Consider the following 19,569-nt stretch of genomic DNA (forward strand, 5'->3'; position numbering starts at 1 on the left):
GTCTCGGTCCTGTGGTTGCTGCGAAAACCCGAGTGGGAGGTTTCTAGGACAGAGTTCTCTTCGATGAAGGCGGTCAGCTGGGCGTTCACAAGTCTCTCGGTGACTTTGGCCGCGAAGGGGAGCAGGTCATTTGGGTCGGCCATTGGTTTCTTGAGGAGGGGTTTCACCTCCGCCGGTTTCCTGTCGTCTGGGCAGATGCTGTATCTGAGGAAGGCGTTGATTGTCCGTCCAAGTTTGGGTGCGATGGCAGCGGTGGCCCTGTGGAAGATGTGCGGTGAGCAGGGGTCCGTTGGGGCTCCTGAGTGAGTTTTCATCATGTTCGTGGTGATGAGTTTGACGGTCGCGGGATCCCAGGACGTGATGGTTGGCTTATCAGCGGCAGTGGGTACGGGGTGGTGTCTTGTGCTGGTTCACTGAAGTTGTCATAGAGGACCTTGATCTTCAGATGGAAGTAGGAGCTGAGCTTGTCGCAGAGTTCCTGGGAAGGTGTGACGTCCGTGGCTTCGCTGGTGGGTTTTGCGAACTACTGTATGACGTTAAACAGTTCCTTGACGTTGGTCGCGTTGGTCTGGACTTTGTCTCTTATGAAGGTCCGTTTGGTGTCTCTTATGCGCTGGTGGTATTCTTTCAGGGCGCTCTTGTGGTTGTTCCGTGCTTCCGTGGTTTTCTGGTTTCGCCAGGTTTTCTCTAGGCATCTGCAGGAGCGTCTGGGTTCTTGAAGTTCTGTGATGAACCAGGCAGCGTTCAACAGGCGTTGTTTGGTGGGGTGGCGGAGGAGTGCCAGCTTGTCGGTGCAGCAGGAGACCCAGCGATGAAATTCCCTGACTGCGGAGTTGGTGTCGGTCGTGGCCCTGGGGGGGTTTTGCCAGAGGGTGGTGTTGAGGTGTTCCTCTGTGACCTTGCTCCAGTTTCGTCTTGGTGGGTGCGGGCGGACTTGGGTGCGGTGGTGGTGTTGAAGGTGAAGAGGACGCAGTGGTGGTCCGTCCAGATGGGCTGGGTGGTGTGTCTGAAACGGATGTTTGTTCCTCCACGAAGATGGGGTCGAGGGTGTGACCCGCTCTGTGGTCGGGCGTGTTGATGAGCTGCTTCAATCCTAGATTGGCGAGCTTGTCGAGGAGAGTGGTGGAGTCGGGGTCGTTGCTGTTGTTGAGGTGAAAGTTCAGGTCCCCGAGTAGGATGTAGTCTGTGGAGGAGATGGTGTGGGGTGCGGCAAGCTCAGCGGTGGTAGTTGTGGGCTGGGTGCGAGGTCCTGGCGGTCTGTAGATGAGGGTGCCGTGCAGCGTGGTCCTGGGGCTGGTCTAGATCTGGAAGTGGAGGTGTTAGGTGTCGGAGTGGGGGTCACTCATGCTGGATGTGGAGAGTCGGAGGGGGGTCTTGTGTGCGATGGCAAGTCCTCCTCCTGTGTGGTGCAGGCGGTCCTTTCTCTGGATCTTGTACCCATCTGGGATGGCCGTGGCAATGTCGGGGCCTGAGGTGGCGTTGGTCCAGGTTTCCGTGAAAAAGGTGACATCGGGCGAGAGGGTTTCAATCAGGTCCCAGATTTCGATGGTGTGTTGGTGCAGGCAGCGCATGTTGAGAAGGATGCAAGTCAGGGTTTTGGTGGTGCATGCATCAGGCGGCCCTTCGGCGGTTGCGGAAGGTTTATCAATGGTGAAGGATCTGCGGCAGGGTCTACACTAGAACTGCCCATGGGTGGTGGTCAGCGAGGATCTTGCGGAGTTGGCATGTTTTCCGGGATCGAGTGCGTGGAGGGTGGCTGAGTCGTAGCGGTGGGGTCAAGAAGAACCAGTATTCCTGGCGCTGGTCGCATCGGGTCGCTGACCGGCGCAGATGGGCTTGCCTTAGGCGCGAACGTGCAGTGGTCGCCATATGTAGGGGAGGGGGCGGTCACAGAGGTAGGGAGGCAGGAGCAGGCTGAGTCACGGGGTGGGGCCGCAGGGGCAGCAGCGGCGGGAACAGTACAGCTGGGGGGGAAAAAAACTACGAACAGTACAGCGAGGGAAAAACAAACAGTAATGCAGTCAGCAAAAGGAAAAGGCGAGGAATAACAGTGAGGAATAAAGCAATTAGTGGAAACACTGGGGAATACCGGATGGCATCCAAAGCAAAATCTGAGGCACAGGGATAGGCTGCTGGCTCGAACCCTGCTCGGGAGAAGGGCTCAGTGCTAGCGCGGTCAGCAGTGAGGCGGAGCTGCTGGGGAGAGTGCTGGCCTTGGCCCAAAGGTCAAGGCCAGGTAAGGTAAGGGAGGGGTGGAGTGGGGAGGGTAGGGGGGAGGAGAGGTGGAGGGGAGGGGAAGGGAAGGGAGGGAAGGAGAAAAGAGGGGACAGGAGGGAAGTGGAGGGGGAAAGGGGGCAGAGGACAGGGGCGAGTACAGGGCAGGAGAGGACAGTAGAAGAGAGGAAAGGGGAATGGAAGGGGGAAAGAGAGGAGGGGATGGGGGAGAGGAGAGGAGAGGAGAGGGGAGGGGAGGGGAGGGGAGGGGAGGAGAGGAGAGGAGAGGAGAGGAGAGGAGAGGAGAGGGGAGGAGAGGGGAGGGGAGGGGAGGGGAGGAGAGGGGAGGGGAGGGGAGGGGAGGAGAGGGGAGGAGAGGAGAGGAGAGGACAGGACAGGAGAGGTCAGGTCAGGTCAGGTGAGGTAAGGGGAGGTCTAGTGGCCCAATCTTTAAAATGTGTGACAAAAGCAATTCCAAAATAATATGCCAACAACCCTGGTAAATATTGCTAGTGAGAAATATACCCCATTAATACTCTGTTTCACAAACCAATGGGTGGAAGATTAAACGTGATTTCCCCTTTACAAGCAGGATTCAGGATGGACTGGTCGATGGTGAACCCTTTGGATTGCTTGCTTACCTTGCAGAAAAACATTTACTCAGTGAACAACCGGAATTTGTACATATGCTTCTCTGAATTGAATCAGGCATTTGACACAATTAGGAGAGATGTACCAGGGATTAACCTAAATGGATTTTGTCCTGTAATCATACCAGGAATCGGAGTCAGTGTTGAGCTGGAGGGGCAGCAGAGACTCCTTCGGATTTCAGAGCACTGATGCCCTTATTACAAAAACACCTCTTGTCTCCTGTCTTGTTAGCTCTGTACTTTGAAAGCATGGATGATAATTCCAAATGGGACCACCAACGCCCAAAGCACTGGGGGAAGGCGCCAAACCATTTCAGAATAATAAGAGCAAAACTATCCTGCTGGACTGAAGAAATGTGAGAGTACTTTTGTATGTTTAAAAGTAGGGTTCCTCTGCATAGACACATATAATAAAGAGTATGAGCTTTGGACAGGAAATTGAACAGAAAAGATCAGGGAATAAAACTGGTATGTCCTTGCAACAGGTCAAAAAAAAAATCTGTTTATGAATTCTTTTCTCAGCCAGCAAGTTGAGGTGGGTGCCCAGCTATCAATACTGCAGCAGGTGCAGGGGCAGTGGCACTAGGACTGAAAGGTGTGAAAGGCACAACTGCATTATGGCTGTTTTTTACAGCTTAACTGAATACTTTTCGAATCTACGGATTAAGAATGTAGGATGTTGGTGGGAAACACTTCTGCTGTTTTTGTTACAGAGGGCCGATATTGCAGCACTTATGCAAATCCGATACCCGGTAACTAAAACGCCCCCCACCGGTCCAAACCCGCGCCCCACCTATATGACACACTGGGGAAACGCCCGGTGCCCGCTAGAGCCAGTCTGGCCCAAAGTACACACTTTTGTGTAGCTTTCCCGGTCACCGATTTCTCCCAGTAACACTTCCACTTTTAATAAGGCGCTCAACAGTAGGGTGCAGTGATTGGACCCCACATTGAAGGAAATATAGAACATGCCCCAGTGTGGGCATGTAATTTAATCAATATATGTAGTGCTGAAATTAAATGCTTTTTCAAATGTATTTGTTTTGAAATTGGTTTTTGAAATTGACGTGAAATGGTTTGTGTTCATAAAGCATTTGTTGTGATATTTATAGTTATTTGAGTCTGCATTTTTTCATATACAATACCTGCAATAGGAAAACATTTAAGATTATGCATAATAAAAGGTAAAGGTAAAGGAAAACTCCTGTTAGCATTTTTGGGGAGGGCCATAAGCTTCTTTCTAAACTGCAAGGGAGAGAGTGCACGAATGATCTGTGGAGTGATGTTATTCGAAATGTACTTCTGGCTTATTTATTTCCTTTTTTTTTATTGTGATCCCGTGAATGGCTTCTTACCCCCTATGGTGATTCGTTATTTATCCAGGTGAAAGATGTGTTTGGTAAAATCTGGCAAAATGACAAGCATTCAAGACAGACATCTTAGTTTTTGTAAATTCAAATAGGACAATAATTCTACATTGCAGTCTTGAGAAGTGACCATAAGTAAGGATCTATGCAATTTTATGCAAAAAAATACCCTAGACGATTCTAGTATAACTCTATAAAAAACATTATATATGCTCTGCAACCTAATGGCCACGAGAAGTTAATTTCCTTTCTAGGCTTGTGCAAGCATTACATTCTTTTTTGTATTCAGTGTGGAGCTGAATCACAGAATGGGTTATTACGGAAGAACAGTGGTTTCATACAGAATAATGTGAGACAAATGTGCTTTGAGTAAATAAAAAAAGCGAGAATGTGTGATAATAGTTTGATGCAAGTTCCAGTGGGACATATGCAGTTTTCCCACCATTTTCCAATTCTGAAGAAAACTATTAGTTTTACCTTTAAGGTTTTTAACATGTATGAAAGGAAACAATTTACCACTGAAACAATCTACCATAGAAGGTAAAAAATGTAGCCTTTTCATGAGGTAATGTTTTCTCATCACACACTGTCCACAAACTGTTAGTTCACTTGCCTATTGGCTGGAAGTAATGTGTTGTTACTTACCGGTAATCTTCATACCCCGATTAAGTCCTCTTCATCCGAGTCATTACATTAGTGAAGAGGTCCTGCCTCCCAACAGGCACCTAACACGTGAATCTGCTTTTTATTTTCCTATATAAGCCCCTCCCGCCCACCTCCATGCCTGCTAGTAACAAGACCAGACACAAAAACAGGGAGAAAAGGAGGTGACATGTCTGGGGTGAGGAGGACCATAATCGGGGTAATGAAGATTACTGGTAAGTAACGACACATTACCCCCTCATAGGACCTCCTCGTCCCAGTCATTACATTAGTGAGGACTCCACAAGCCCTAACACAAGAAATACGCTTGACACCAAAAAAGATCATGAAACAACACAAGGTTTTAATAAATCAAGCTTAAGACATAGCTGCATTCATAACACCAACAGTAAAATTATCAATTGAAGCATGCAACACATCTAGCCGATAATGCTCGATAAAAGTGTGTGCGTCTGCCAGGTAGCAGCCCAACAAATTTCCGGGATAGAAACACCTGCAGCCTCAGCTCAGGAAGCAGACACAGAACTAGTGGTATGTCCCAAATAGCTGTACACACCCACCTAGTGATAGTAGAAGTAGACACCTCCTTCCCCTTAGCCATCCCGCCAAAGGAAACAAAGAGAGCAGGGGAAAGGCAAAACTCCTGAGTGCACTGTAGATAAATATGAAGAGCCCTATGAACATCCAAAACAGAAGGAACCTAAGCAACCCCCCCCCCCCTCCCCCGGGAAATCGGGAAGAAAAATCTCCTGAGGCAATGGAAATTTAGAAGAAACCTTAGGTGTGAATAGGGACAGGAAACCAATAAAAACCCCAATTACCTCAACTTAGGGGGCCAAAGTGACGGTCAACAAAACAAAAAAGCCTGCTTAGCAGATAACCACACCAAATTGCCCTCCATTAAAGGCTCAAAAGGGGACAACTGGAGACCCTGAAGCACAGTCGGCAAGTCACAGGAAGAAGCAATCACTGGAGATGCCGGCCGACAGAGCTAAAAACTATACAACAACCGAACCACCAAAGGAGCAATAACCTCCAAGGCAACCCTCGAACCTCTACAGGCACGGCTAGCAGCCCATTGAGCAGAGTAGAGGGGGTAAGATTCTTCAAAAACCCATCCCTCAGGAACCCCAGAATCTTCACCGGCTTCCCAGCTACCAAATCCACCCCGTGAGAGGTACACCACCTGACAAAAGAGCCCCAGTGCTTACTATAAGACTTAAGAGTTGAATCCGTGCGGAACTTCTGAATATCCTGTGCCACAAGGGAAGAATACCCCAAAGATGTGGTGCTTCCGAAGGGCTTAGTTTGCCGACTTCAATTAACAGAGAATTAGGCTGCCCGGCTTCTGTATCAAGTACCCCGGAAGTGTCACATCACACCCCAGCATTGGTTACCAGTTGAGCAACACTCCGTTTTCCTGGCCTGTTGCATTGTTTTTAAATCTTTACAGAATTGCAGCCCGTCCTTCTTTTCGCCCCACATCCAAAAATATCCACCTGGTCGTTATTTAAGATCTTTTTACCTGAACCTTCTGTCCATCCCCTCTTTTAATAAAAAGACTGGGGGCTTGGGGGGCAGCCGAGCATGGCGAGGTCTGCCCCCCGGGGAGATTGGGAAGGGGGGGGGGGACTGGCCGGCAAGCGGCCATTTTGTAAGTTTTGGGCTACATTGGGACTTTCCCAATTGTAGCCCAATGTCGTTAGAGTAGCCCAAGGGGTATTTATGCAGTTTTCGCGCTTTCCCAGCCACCATTTTAGGTTTGGTGACCTGGTGGCTGGGAGCACTGTGCTAGCTAGGTTTTTTGTCTGGGCGGTTACACCTTTTGCACACTTTTTTCTGTGGTTGTCAGTGTTTTTGACGAATATATTTCCAGGCTGGTATTGTGTCTGTTGGCGATGAATGAGAAGCTATTTCACCATAGCATCTTCCCTGCTTTTTCCCTTCAGAACATTTCAGACTTCCCCCCGGAATGCAACAAAATAGGACCTGGATCATGTGTGCCAGCTGGCTCTAAAAATAAAGCAAGGGAGGGCGAGAGGTTGAAGGGTTGCCTGGGTATTGAAGGGTTAAGCATGTTTCTGTGGACCACAGTGGTGGGAACCGTCACTCGAAACCTTGAAAAACACTCTTCTTTTGTACGAAGTGGAGAGGGATTCAAAATAGTGGATTTAATGACAAGAACTCTACTACTTCGAAAGTCACACACTGAAATTATGAGATTCAAAGCTTCTATGTCTAAGCAGGTGGATGGAAGTGGCAGAAATCGAGGTCTTTTTGGTTTGAGTGGCATTCTGTATTTAATGCATCGCCTAAGTAAAAACAAACAACTAGACAACGATGTGCTCACTTATGTTGTTTTAACAGACAACTTGCCTATAGAAAGTAGTTTGCAATTGTGAGGAAACAAAACGTGGTTTGCCATTGTGTAGTAACAAGTTTGTTTATTCAGGTATGACCTGCCCCATGAAAAGGATGAGAGGTGATTTCATAGTTTTGAGGGTGAAGCTGAATTACTTGAAGTAAATTGTGTAATTCTGTTTCGGCTTGGTGAAAAAATGAGAAGGTTGCCATTTACTGGAAGTATTACGAGAAGTATTACAAGAAACGGCATTTGCGGCAGGATTTGTCGCTGCATGAAACGTGTTTGTGACCCAGCATGAAATGCTTTCACAAGGCGAGCTTGAGACATTTCACCCACAGGCTTCAATGTGGCCTGCGACAAGGCCGTGTACCAGTTGTGTATATTGGGTTGCCAAATATTGCATGCAGACCAAAAGGTGAAATGAAAGGTAGGAATGTCACACTGGGTGTATTTGGTTTCACAATGCAGCTGCTCTGCTGGCCAAGGAACCAGGCCCAGAGAACAGCAGAGTCCATTTTACATGCAGGTAGCCTTCCAGTGATAAGGAATGGTGAGAGAGTGTAGGCTGAGGGAACCCACAAGACTTTTGTTTTGTTTTTCCCCAGTGGAGCCTGTCCACTGTTCATCTTGTAGGCGACATGGTAAAGGATTGGGACAGAGTCTCCATGCTCTATAAAGCACATTCCACCAGGAATTCACCCTATTTCCCAATAGGCAGGGCTTTAAGTGGGATGAAAAAACTGGGGGTCTCTCAAAGGGGCGTGGCCAATGTAATTTAGGGCGTGGCTTAAAAACACATAAGCTAAAAATCTGTTCTTAGCATAGTGTGCCACCCGACTGGTATTTTGCTGTTTCTGTCAATGCATCTAGATATATGATACAACAAGTAACATCATACCTACAACAAGTCAGGACTATTGGCGTTGTCAATGGTTGTTAGTTGCATAAGATAAATAAGCAGCAACTAAGGCTTGTATGTAATATTGAAAAGGCTTCCACTGAAAGCCCTGGTGACACCACGACAATGTTGCTGCTCCTGAGTTTCAAAAAAGAGAAGGGGAATCCAGAGAGAAAATGACTCTCTTTAAAGGATTTCCCTTCCTCTATAACGCTCGGAAAAAAACGGACCGCCTGTGCCAGGGCACAAAACAAAGCCCGATAGAGACCCGTTTCGAGGCCCCCTTAAAAAACTGCAGATGCTCAGACCCGGTGAGACCCGGCCCACTTAAAGCCCTGCCAATAGGCCTACATCTGACTTCCAGCCACAAACAAGACCCGCCAAGTACTGCGTTGGGTAGAATATGCATTGGGCGGCAATGGGTGATGTGAAAAATGTGCTTTCTCTGTTTCAGGATGCTGGTCCAGCGGTTCACGGAAGTCTTAAAGTCGACAAACCCAAATCCAGACGTCTTCTTTCTCTGGACACATTTCGAGGGTAAATATGTTCTTTAAATTACTCATTTAAGAATTTCAACAGTGTTTATTTCAAGGGTTGGTCACTCAGCCCCTTCTTGACAGAAAATAAAAGTAAAAAAGATCTAAGCCCCAATGGATTCCACAATTACTGTTCCATCCTTCGAGGTGGGCATTCCCAATTTCCTCTCAGGGACACAATATGCATTTCTTGGCAAAGGAAGCCCATGAGGTGCGTTTTTTGCAATTTTGTTCATCAATTAAATCAGCATTCCCTTGTAAATAGGTGTCATAGTGTAATATTCCCACCAACCACCCCAGACACCTTAGGCAGATTCCTCTTAATTCACAACCTATCCATAGCATTGACTTTGTGACGCTGTTGGTAACTCTCATGTGGTGGAAGTACCTTCAGTCCTCGTGGGTGGTCACTGGCAGTGGTGGACTGTGAGCTAAAAGCAGCCCTGGCAAGTATGTTCTTACCAGCTTTAAATTTTACAAAGTAAGTGTAGAAAGTGAGACCAAGCGTCTGAGGAGGATTTTAGAGGGTGGGGAAAATTGTGTCCTTGTCTACACCAGTATTGGGCCTGATTTACAAGCCTCTTGCGCTGCCGGCGCGTCACTTTTAACATTGGAAAAAGTGACGTACCAGCGGCGCAAGGAGCATGTAAATAACCCCCATGTTGCACTTCCACGAGTCATGGTCTGTTAGTGCTTAGAGACAGGTAACCATGAAACTGTGAGATAAACTACAGATCTGTAACCATCATGTGGGGTGAGTAGCAGGGAATCTATAACCCTCTTCTGATGCGAGTAGCTGATTTGTGAAAGTCACTGCATGTGCGTAGCGGGGGACCAGTATCCTTGATACTTTGGGAACAGTTGAATATTTACTACCAAAATGTGAAAGTTGCGTGTGGCCATGCCTGTCCTTATGCCCTCCTCCTCATCTGCCTTCAGTGTATTTAACCATTCTTAGTTCCTGGATCTGCACTGCCTTGTGTTTAAAAACTGAGAGAGAGAGATGCAATCACATAGTTTTGTGGTTTTTCTGTGAGTGCAGAAGTGGCTGTCTGGTTCCAGAATCTGGGCCAATCAGAGGATTAAAATTAAGCAAGCATAGTCCATTAGGGGGATACTAGGCTGAGGAGAGGCCAGTTCGAGGGAGTAATATACGATACCCTCATCCCGACATGCAGCCAGCTAATTAATACATGGTCTTTTGAGACCCACAAAAAACCACAGAGGTCATTTTTTCCTACAGAAAAGGGGAGAGCCCTAATAGGTGGAGTAAGGAGTCTGACCAGTTTGATCTCTGGGGATCTGAGTTAGCAGATCAAAGTGTCCTCACACACCTGGTAGGGTGTCATGCTTCATCATTGGGCGCACCTCGTCGGGCCGGCACTGCAATGCCCGGCGGGCCCCTCAAAGGAGACTCTTTAGCGGAGATCTTCTGATCGTTAAGCCATATGATGAATGCAAGTGGGGAGGGGTGTGATTTAGGTTTGTGAGATAGGGGTTAAAAGAGTCTCTGGGAACTGGAAGAATTACAGTAAAATGATGGTCCCATGACACTTTAAAAACAAATTGGATGCAAAAGGGTAATTATGAGCCCTAATAGCTATGGTGCATGTAGATTGAAGTTGACATGTTGTTTCATGCCTAGGATGCCAGGAGGGTCAATGGCCTTTTATCAGGACCAAACTGATACCTACACTATAGAATTAAAGAGCTGGGCCCAACAAATTCGGTGTAGGGTACCCACTTAAAAGATTGATACTACACCTGATGTGCTGTAAAAAGGGGTTTCCATGTTACACCCACAACAGGCTACCTCAACAAACAAAACCATACATTTTTGAAAATATTTAATGACCCGACCATACGCCTCTGACATAACTGCAACATGTTCCTCCATCACCTTCTTTTAGCGGGTCCTTGTAATGCCTTGCTATACCCTTGAGAGCAAAACACTTCCCTATGCACCATCGACCCAAATTGCATCTTCAACATAGCCCTGGACTGAACATGGAGATTGCATCTATAAAACTGCACCTGTATAACTTAATTGGTATTTACTAAAAAACATATAGACATGTAAAATAGTTTGAATAGACTTTGGGAATAATTTAAGAGTCATTTTGACATAATCTTGCGTGCTTTGGTGTGCTGTGGTTGGGATGTGTTCTAAGTTATTATCTTTCCTAAACACTGTGAGGGAAGGTGCAACCTTCCTGCCTTGAGGCAATGGACTTGACATCTTGTGCTGTACTCAATATATTACAGTCACCCCATTTCCTGTTATCCACTTCCGGCACGGTCTATAACTGAATGCAATGTTGGCAGCACAACAGGACGGCCATCATGGAGTATGTGCCCAGAATCACACCTGTTGTACTGCTCACAAGAGGCAGTGATTTAAATGGGCCGGTACTGAGAGCGAGAGGACCGGCACTTCTCAAGAGAAAGTAGGTAGCGGTCCGTGGAGGGAGTTCCGTGGGGCGGTGAGGCGGGGCGGGGGAGGGGCAGGGTGGGGAAATGTAAACACCGGAATATAGATGATCGGAGATAAGTACACATTTAAATAAATAAAACGAATTTCGTTGCGCGCGCTGCATGGTAATACTTTTTAAGTGGAGAGTACCGGCACTTCTCAGAATTAAGCAAGTACTCTGGTACAGAGCACCTGCACTTCTATTTTTCCATTTCAATCGCTGATGGAGGTGGGCCCAGAAGGACCCAAGAAAAGCAGTGAAGGGAGAAGCTCTCTCTTCCACTTTTTAAACTATATGCACTTCACGGGTACCACGACGCCCTCAGGTGTCGATGCTCTCAGTACTGTGCCAAAGCTGTAAATAGGCAGACCTCTCCACCACGACGCAGCAACAGGGCATTCAGTGACGAAGATGTTCCTCCGCGAGATGTTTATCGACGGCGCTGCCCACTCTGTGCCCCACCTCACTCCCCGAGTCAGGCCATTACCTCCTTTCACTATCTCCTGATTCAATAAACTCTCTCCTAGCTCTCTGCTATCTCCTCGCTGGATGCTGTGGCATGGCTGTGCACATAAATAGGTTTTAATAAATTAGGTTTGCTGAGCTAAACAGAAAAACAGTCTGTGGTGAGGGCTCTCAGTTAACTCCTAGCGCGCCCTCTAACAATGAGTGATAGTGTTTGTCGATGACTGCCGTTGGGCAGTCGGGCTGCGGTTCAAGTGGCGGGCAACCGGGCTCAGACTGAGGTACCAAAAGCATCACTGGCAGAAATGTCCAAACAAGCCCCGCCCCCTTAGTCGACTCGCTTTATATTTCTCTTTTCATCCATCCATTATCTCTCTTCCCTTCTCTGCTCTCCTATCCTCCCTCTCTGACCTCTCTCTCTCTCTCCCCCCATTTCTCTCTCTCCTCTCTCTATTTAAGCCGTCTGTGCCCGCTGCAGGTAACCTCTGGGAGCTGGGAAAGTGACAGAGCCACTAGCAGCGACCCTGCGCTTTCAAAACCTGCCTCAAAGGGCTGCGGCCGAGTGACTGACAGGGAAATGCCCGGTGGAATAACCTGCCAACCCGGCCTCTAACGCCTGTTGCTTTTTCTTGTTCAGGCCTTGCAAGGACTGATCATGAAAGAGTTGGGGGTGTAGGGCTGGTGAAAAGACTAATTGTGGAGAATGAGCTTCTGTCTCACAAATATTCTACCCAATAGGAACGTTGAGAACTGTTTTAACAGGCTTGTGAGTTTGAAAAGACAGTAGAGCTGGGGGAGTGAGTCATATTTCAGAGAGACAGTCAGCTTCATTACTGAGTGACCGCAGGCAGCATCATCAGTCACAGATGTAGGACAAGCTGTGGTCCAGAGAATGACTGTGTCACACTTTTGTTATTAAAAGAACTGAGCTAAACTGGACTCGGGATGTCAGTAGAACTTAGTCTGTGTTCACTAGTCACAATGAGCGCTTGTCTTGAGGCTCAGTGCCTTGCAGTGTAATGTATCCGTGAACGTTGTCACAATATATCAATATATGTCAAAACACAAGCTGACCCAAGGTGACAGCATCAAACAAAGGAACATTCTGGAATGCCTGTTGTTGGTGATTGCTAGCAATGCAGGAATGGGTCAAGTGAATTGCCTTTCGCGCCTTACACTATCTTACTCCGACTATGCCACTGTGTACAGTACATGAGTTAGCTATACGCATACTGGACTTCATTAAGGGACCTTCTCCAGCCCGTGGCACAAGTGGCAAGAGTGCTATTTGGTGTCAGATGCTTGTATATATAAAATGAGGTGCCAAAAATGAAACACAGAATCTCTTTGCATATTAATAAATAAAATCCAAGCCAAAAATTAAGACTTCCCCATTGGATATTAAACACCCAATGAGGCCAACAGTCGGTGGGTAGTATCTTGTATATGTATTTATGCATCTCCCCTGTTGCTTTGCTCCTAGCTCCTCAGCCAGTGTGAATTTTCTGCATGGATTGTTGGTGTGGTAATGATGGATGGAATGTTTGGGTGCCTGTGTGGTGAGGTGTGACAGTTGGAGTATGGGCTGAGCAGCAGGCCCTGCTCCTGGTGGGGCTGCTGTACATGGATTTACCAACTTGCAACTAAGACTTAATAAATCATCTTAATCTACATCTCGGCTACTGGATCATCATTACTACACAGTGCTTGAAAAGAATGGCTAGACTTGCAGACACTCTGTCACAATATGTTTCCGGCTGAAAAGCAAGGTATCCCGTCATTAAGTGTATTGCACCATTGCAAAGAAGTGCTCGTATTCTCTAGGCATGTGTGATGCTGCAAGTCAAAGGCTTTTCAACGTGCACAAAGTTTTTTATCTTTTCACTTACGAATCATTATTTTCATGTGTGTTAATCTAATTAGTTCAAAGGAATCAAAATAAGATTACACCACCCGGAAAGCATTAGGTTAGCACACAAAGGTCCAGGACTGGAAACAATGTCCATAATGACTTTGAGGAAGGAGGTCACCCTACCAGCTTCACACTTCACTAATCTGATAAATTAAAAAAAAATAAACAGATGAGGCCAAAGTGGAAAGAAGAAAACCTCTCCAGTGCCACTCAGGGTGCACGCTGCCGCTCACCACCACTCGCCATCGGTTTCCTATCCGGTGACAGAGCAGTTTACTAGGGTGAGCCTTTTAGCTCTGAGGGAATGTATGCTCTGCAGCTTTATTCCTCACTCGCTGGATATCCTGCCACTTAGTGCGGAACCTTCTAGTAGGGAGGGAATGGGCTATGCATGGGTACGGCCATGTTTCCATGCTGCCACTCAGAACCAATGGCAGCTGTGAGTGGTAAAGAGAAAAATCCAGCCATTGGACAACAAGTCTATTTGAACCTGATGACAATCACTTCTCTTGGGGGTACCCCTGCATGAGAAGCAAAGCCTCACCAGATGAAGTCTTGAACTGTGCTTGCCATGGTAAAACCAAAAACAAGGACATTTCACAAACACAGATGTAGGACTACAATTTTACATCCACCAAAGGGGCCTGAATGACTCACTCGCCAGCGCTCACCAATATAGAAAACATAGACAACGAGGAACTAACCGGAATTAAATGTAGCTTTTAACCACAGTATCATCTACTTTCTGCTAGAGAGCCGCTAACGAATTGTTTCACACCACACGCCCCGTCAATAAATGGTGTAGCCACGTCATACTGCCAACTGTGATAGGGTTGAGTGGATATGTGTGAGCGCACCTTTCTTTTGCTCATCGTAAGAGTATATGAATGGTGTGTGGTGCACGGATACAGAATGGGTGCAGTTTTTCAACACAGACGGCAATAGGGTGGATTGCCAGAGACACTGCACGGGCAAAACTGAAGGATTCAGCATAGAACACAGGGGGACCTCATGGTGGCTGCTGCATGTCCATCTAGAATGTCTTTTGGGATGTTGTAGGCAGTGGTGTACAGTGAGGGGTGTCCACAGGGACGGTTGCCCAGGCGTAAAATCCCAAGGGGCACAATTTTAATTTTAAAGTATTGCACCCCCTAAACCATGCATCGTTAGCATTTTCTGAGATAACGGTCCACTGGTTACGGGGCGCAATACTTTCTTTTAAAATGTTGACCCCAGACCTGGCAACCCGCGCTACGCTGAATGTAGGAGACCTGATGGAGAGTATAATGTCATGTGTGTTCTGATTTGAGAAAACGTGTCAATTGGTAGGAAATGTGGACCCTCCCGCCTCCCTGATTAACTGTTCATCTGCTGATACCCGATGTGACTCAATGTGTTATTTGTCAGAGGGCCAGATATTAAGTGCAGCGCTGCGTGGGTAAACTGTGCTCTGTCCTAGACAGAGCTCCAGTCAGACTTCAGAGTACATCATGAGCTAGTTTTTGCCTTCCTGTGTAATCCTTTACCCTGACAACCTGTGCTGACAATCACTGTCTCATGGTTTGCCACTAAATGTATGTGGGTGCTTTATTTTAATGCTGGACCGTGCTTCAAAGTAAAGTCAAAGCTTTTGGAAAAGTAAGGGGCATCTATAGGTCTGGTACTTATACTTTAAGCAGCAAGGTCTGCTTTTATGCACTGACACTTTCATTAAAGACTTTTTCTCAGTTATGGGTAAGTCATTTTACTGCAAGTGATAGTGCATTAAGGCGACCAACCCTGCACCTGTTGTCCCCGTTACAGGAGATTCGACTGCGAGAGGACAGTGCACAGTGCTGCGTGAAAAAAGGCACACACCTCACCATTACCTTTTTTGAATGTATTGAACTGCCTTGACCTTGCAAACCCCTCTCTCTCAATTCTAGAACACACTGTTTAATTTTTTTTATTTTTAAGGATAAACATAATCTATATTGTCCTCCTCTTTCCCAGGTAAAAATCCCCGGCCTGAAAATAGTATCACTCACTTGATCAATATCTCAATGTTGTCATCCACCCAGTTTTGGCTCCTGTTGTTATCTCATAAATCCTCCTAGATACAATTGTGTACCACTAGATGAAGTGTTGCACTTCCATCTTACCTATAACAAAAGGATTTAGGGCCAGATGTATTAAAGGGTGTTACCCATTCTGTGTCTATGGAAAAATGTGTTGATACATATGGCCCTTAGTTCAGTATCCTATTTAATCCCCTCAATGACAAAATTCTCTTCATCAAAAATATATATATATGGATTCAAGGACCCCATATCTTTATATAAAAAAATAATACTGTAATACAGAGGAATATATGATAATGTTTTCAAAATATCCACGATATTGATATAGGCTACGCATGGATTTTGGCTCGCGGATTACAAATTGATTGAAGTTCGGACACGTAGTCAGATCTGCGTTATTGCCTCCCTAATAGGGATGCCCATATAGAGCTGACACTTTCCTCGTCCAATACTCCTGAGAGGATACAGGTGCTAGCATTGTTTTATTCATTTCAGTCCTTGTTCTCCCAGTCTGAGATCAATTGACAGCTTTCCCCTGTATTGTGCTGAATAGAGAGTTGGACGTGGAGAAGGAACTGCTCTACTCTGAGATCTGCTGGAGACAAGACTTTTTTTTGATCAGCCTGGTGCTGGAGCTGTTAATTTCTCTGATGACAGATCTATGTACTCCTGTATCTCCTCATCCGTAGTTTAGTAATTGTGGTCATCCGCTTAAGTAGACGTAGGTTCTTCTTGAATTCTATCAAATAACCATTCTGGTGGTCAGAGCTTAGGTTGGTAGTTATTATATTAGTTATAGAGACAAGGACCTGCATCCCCACCACTGTACGGCTGTGCAAAAGGATTGAAGCAAATTGTGATGCATCAAATCCAGTTCTGTTGTGCATCTTTTTCAGAGAGTTTGCTGCCCTCGTTGCCTCGTAAATAGCTACATGGCATATCACTCAGAGCCCTGCTGAACATGTGTGCTGTAACAGGCCCATAGTCATGGACCCGCATGGGGGAATGGACCTGGTAATCTCTGGGACTTTCCTAGTTCTGGACCCTGTCATTTTTGATTGCCGGTAACCGAAATAGAAATACAAGTCTATACCAGTAAATCTGGACCTGGTATCTCCTCTTCCGGTTACCTCCATCTCAGAATGAGGCCCCGTGAGGAAGGTGCTATATATAATTTTGTTTGGCTCTCAAGTAGACAATCTCTGTTGTAGATGTAAACCCTCTTGCTGCAGGAGAACATCCTACGTCATTGACTGAGGGGAAGACTTAGGGCATGGTGAGACACTGCCCCCTTCTCATCAATGCATAGAACTGCATGGTATTGAGATGAAGACCGGGCATTAAACGTCACACACTGCACCCAGCTATCCCCATGTAGACTAGATTACATATAACAGCACGCATGAAGGTTGCCCAAGAACCCAATGAAAATCGGTGTGCCACATGACCCAGTCAGGGCCACAAAGCAGGTCTGGGTCCAGGACTTGGGATCTGGGTGGGCCATAAAGAAGAAATGGGTAGACCATAAAGATGAGTGGGGTGTCCAGAGACTCCCAGGTGTCCGAGAGCTGGGTCATGGCAGGCTGGGTGGTGTTGTAGGGGTGTGTGCTGCATACATTACTAACTGCTGGGTTCTGTCTAGTACTTTAACTGTGTATTTCTACATATTGAAACCTATGGCCTTGACCTCTTCCGCTCTCTCTCCACCTCACCCTCCTTTCTCTCTGTGTCACCCTCCTCTCTTCCAACGTCATCCTCCTTTCTCTCCACTACACCTCGCTGCCCTGCTCACGCCACCCTCTACTTTCTCCCACATCTCTTCTCTCTTCACATCCTCCTACTCTCTCTCCTACTTAGCTATCTGTTTCCGTGTGTCCCTTCATTTTCTCCACTGCACTCTCACATTTCTCGTCCCTCACCGCCTCTCTTTCCACCTTAACCTACTTTCTTTCTTTCCTGTCCTTGCCATCCTCTCACTGTGCGTCAACTTACTCTCACTACATTCCACCTTTCAATTTCAACCTCATCCTTCTCTCACCACCTCACCCTTTTCTCCACACCTCACGCTTCTCTCTCTACCTCATCCTTGTCTCTCCACCTCATCCTTCTCTCTCCACCTCACCCTTCTGTCTCCACCTCACCCTTCTGTCTCCACCTCGCCCTTCTCTCTCCACCACTCTCTTCTCTCTCCACCTCTCTTTTTTCTCTACCTCACTCAATTTCCACCTCACCCTTCTCTCTCCACCTCGCTCTTTTCTCTCCTCCTCACTCAATTTCCACCTCACCCTTCTCTCTCCACCGCACCCTTCTCTCTCCACCTCGCCCTTCTCTCTCCACCTCACTCTTCTGTCTCTACATCTCCTATTCCTCTTTCTCTTCTTCACACTTTTCTCTGTTCTTCTCCTTCCTCTCATTCTTGCACAGCCTCTTCTGTCTTTCGACTCGTCCTCCTTCTCTCCCCATCACCACCTACCTTTTGTCCTCACTATCCCCCTCCTGCCTCAGCCTCCTCCCTAGTGCCTTCCTGCCTCTCTACTTCCCCTTCCCCTCTCTCCACATCACCCTCTCTCTCTTATCAGTTTAGGACCGAAAGAGCAGCAGTGCTATAATCAGAGCCTCCGGAGTTATGCTTCAGAGGAGGACGAAATTGTGCAGCAGGGTTGACTAAATTATGCAACATAATGTGGGGTAGTATTACTTTATTATTTTGTCATTTTTGCACCTGCTAACACTGTGTGGAAAAAGGTTTCACGTCATTGGTACCAGCCACAGCAATAAGCAGATGAAAGGTGAGGAGGGTCTACCCCTGTGCAGCAACTCATCACTGCATTTTTAGTAACATTTAATCCATGTAAGATGCCTTTTATTGAAATCTGCATATTATGCACCAGATGAGGGATTGTATGCCAAATGTGGCAAATCCATTTTAAGCTAAAAACTCTGCAGCTGCAGAATTGCAGAATTCCAGTGGCCCTGACTATAATCCATTTCTGTCTATTCATGTGACAAAATGTAATAATTTGCTGGGAGAAAATATATGCACAGTCACCAATGCCCCAAAATGGGGTGTATGCTCTTTATGTTCCTTCTATTTCTATTAGCGTGCTCCTACTTCTGCGAGTACCTCTGGAGAATGAGAGTATGCGGAACAGTGGCAGCACATGTTGGCAGTGTTGCCTTGTAATGGTTGCCAGTGCGTTTCTTTGCATAGTAGGCGCTTGAACTGCTCCTTCTATTCTGTATCTGTGTTGTAATAGTGAAACTGGACAAGTCTTTTCACTTTAGAACGGTCCAAAAATTGCCATTGTCAGAGTTTTTTACTTAATATAGTGCAATAAGTAGGACCACTAGAATCCTGCAGCGTATTCCACATAATTATGGATTTGCCACATTTGCCATGTAATCGGGCATTCGGACAAAATATCGAGTTAAAAATATCGAATTGCAGAAATATAGAATTTTTAATATCATGACAGAAATGTTGTGTGCAAAAATATTGATGACAAAAAGATTGACTTTTAAAGGTAAGAAATATCGTTTTTTAAGTTTCTTTATGTGTTTAAATAATATTTTAATTGTATATGTTTTATATCGTTTGTGTAATTGTTATTAATGTTTTAAATATGGTTTATAATTTGAAGTTATTTAGATTTTGAATTTAATTTTAAAATTGTAATTTATAGTGTTGTTGCGGGTTGTGAGGTTTGTAGGGGTACATGGTGGGAAGTTAATTGAGTATAATTAATATATAATTTTCTAAAAATGTATATTAAATATGTTTTTGATTATTAAGCATGTATATTGTGTAAATACTATTTTTTAAGTCATGGTTTGGTTGTGGGTTGTTGGGTTTGTGGTAGAATAGTGTGGGAAGTTACTTAAATAATAATTAATTAATTATGAATTATTGATAACTTATTAATTAACTGTTAATTATGTAAAGTGTGTAATTATTATAATTTTTT

At 45.9% G+C, this 19,569-nt stretch overlaps 1 protein-coding gene across 1 annotated transcript in view; it reads left to right on the forward strand.

Moving 5' to 3' along the window:
- Window positions 1–19,569, forward strand: part of LOC146867398 (heparan-alpha-glucosaminide N-acetyltransferase-like) — a 1,041,362-nt gene that overhangs the window by 445,436 nt on the left and 576,357 nt on the right. The window contains exon 7 of the mRNA XM_085605125.1: window positions 8,612–8,694. Coding sequence (XP_085461251.1) covers window positions 8,612–8,694 — 83 coding nt within the window. The remainder of the gene's footprint in view (window positions 1–8,611; window positions 8,695–19,569) is intronic.

Source organism: Triturus cristatus, chromosome 1_2, assembly GCF_964204655.1.
Source record: "Triturus cristatus chromosome 1_2, aTriCri1.1, whole genome shotgun sequence".
NCBI classification, from domain to species: Eukaryota; Metazoa; Chordata; class Amphibia; order Caudata; family Salamandridae; genus Triturus; species Triturus cristatus.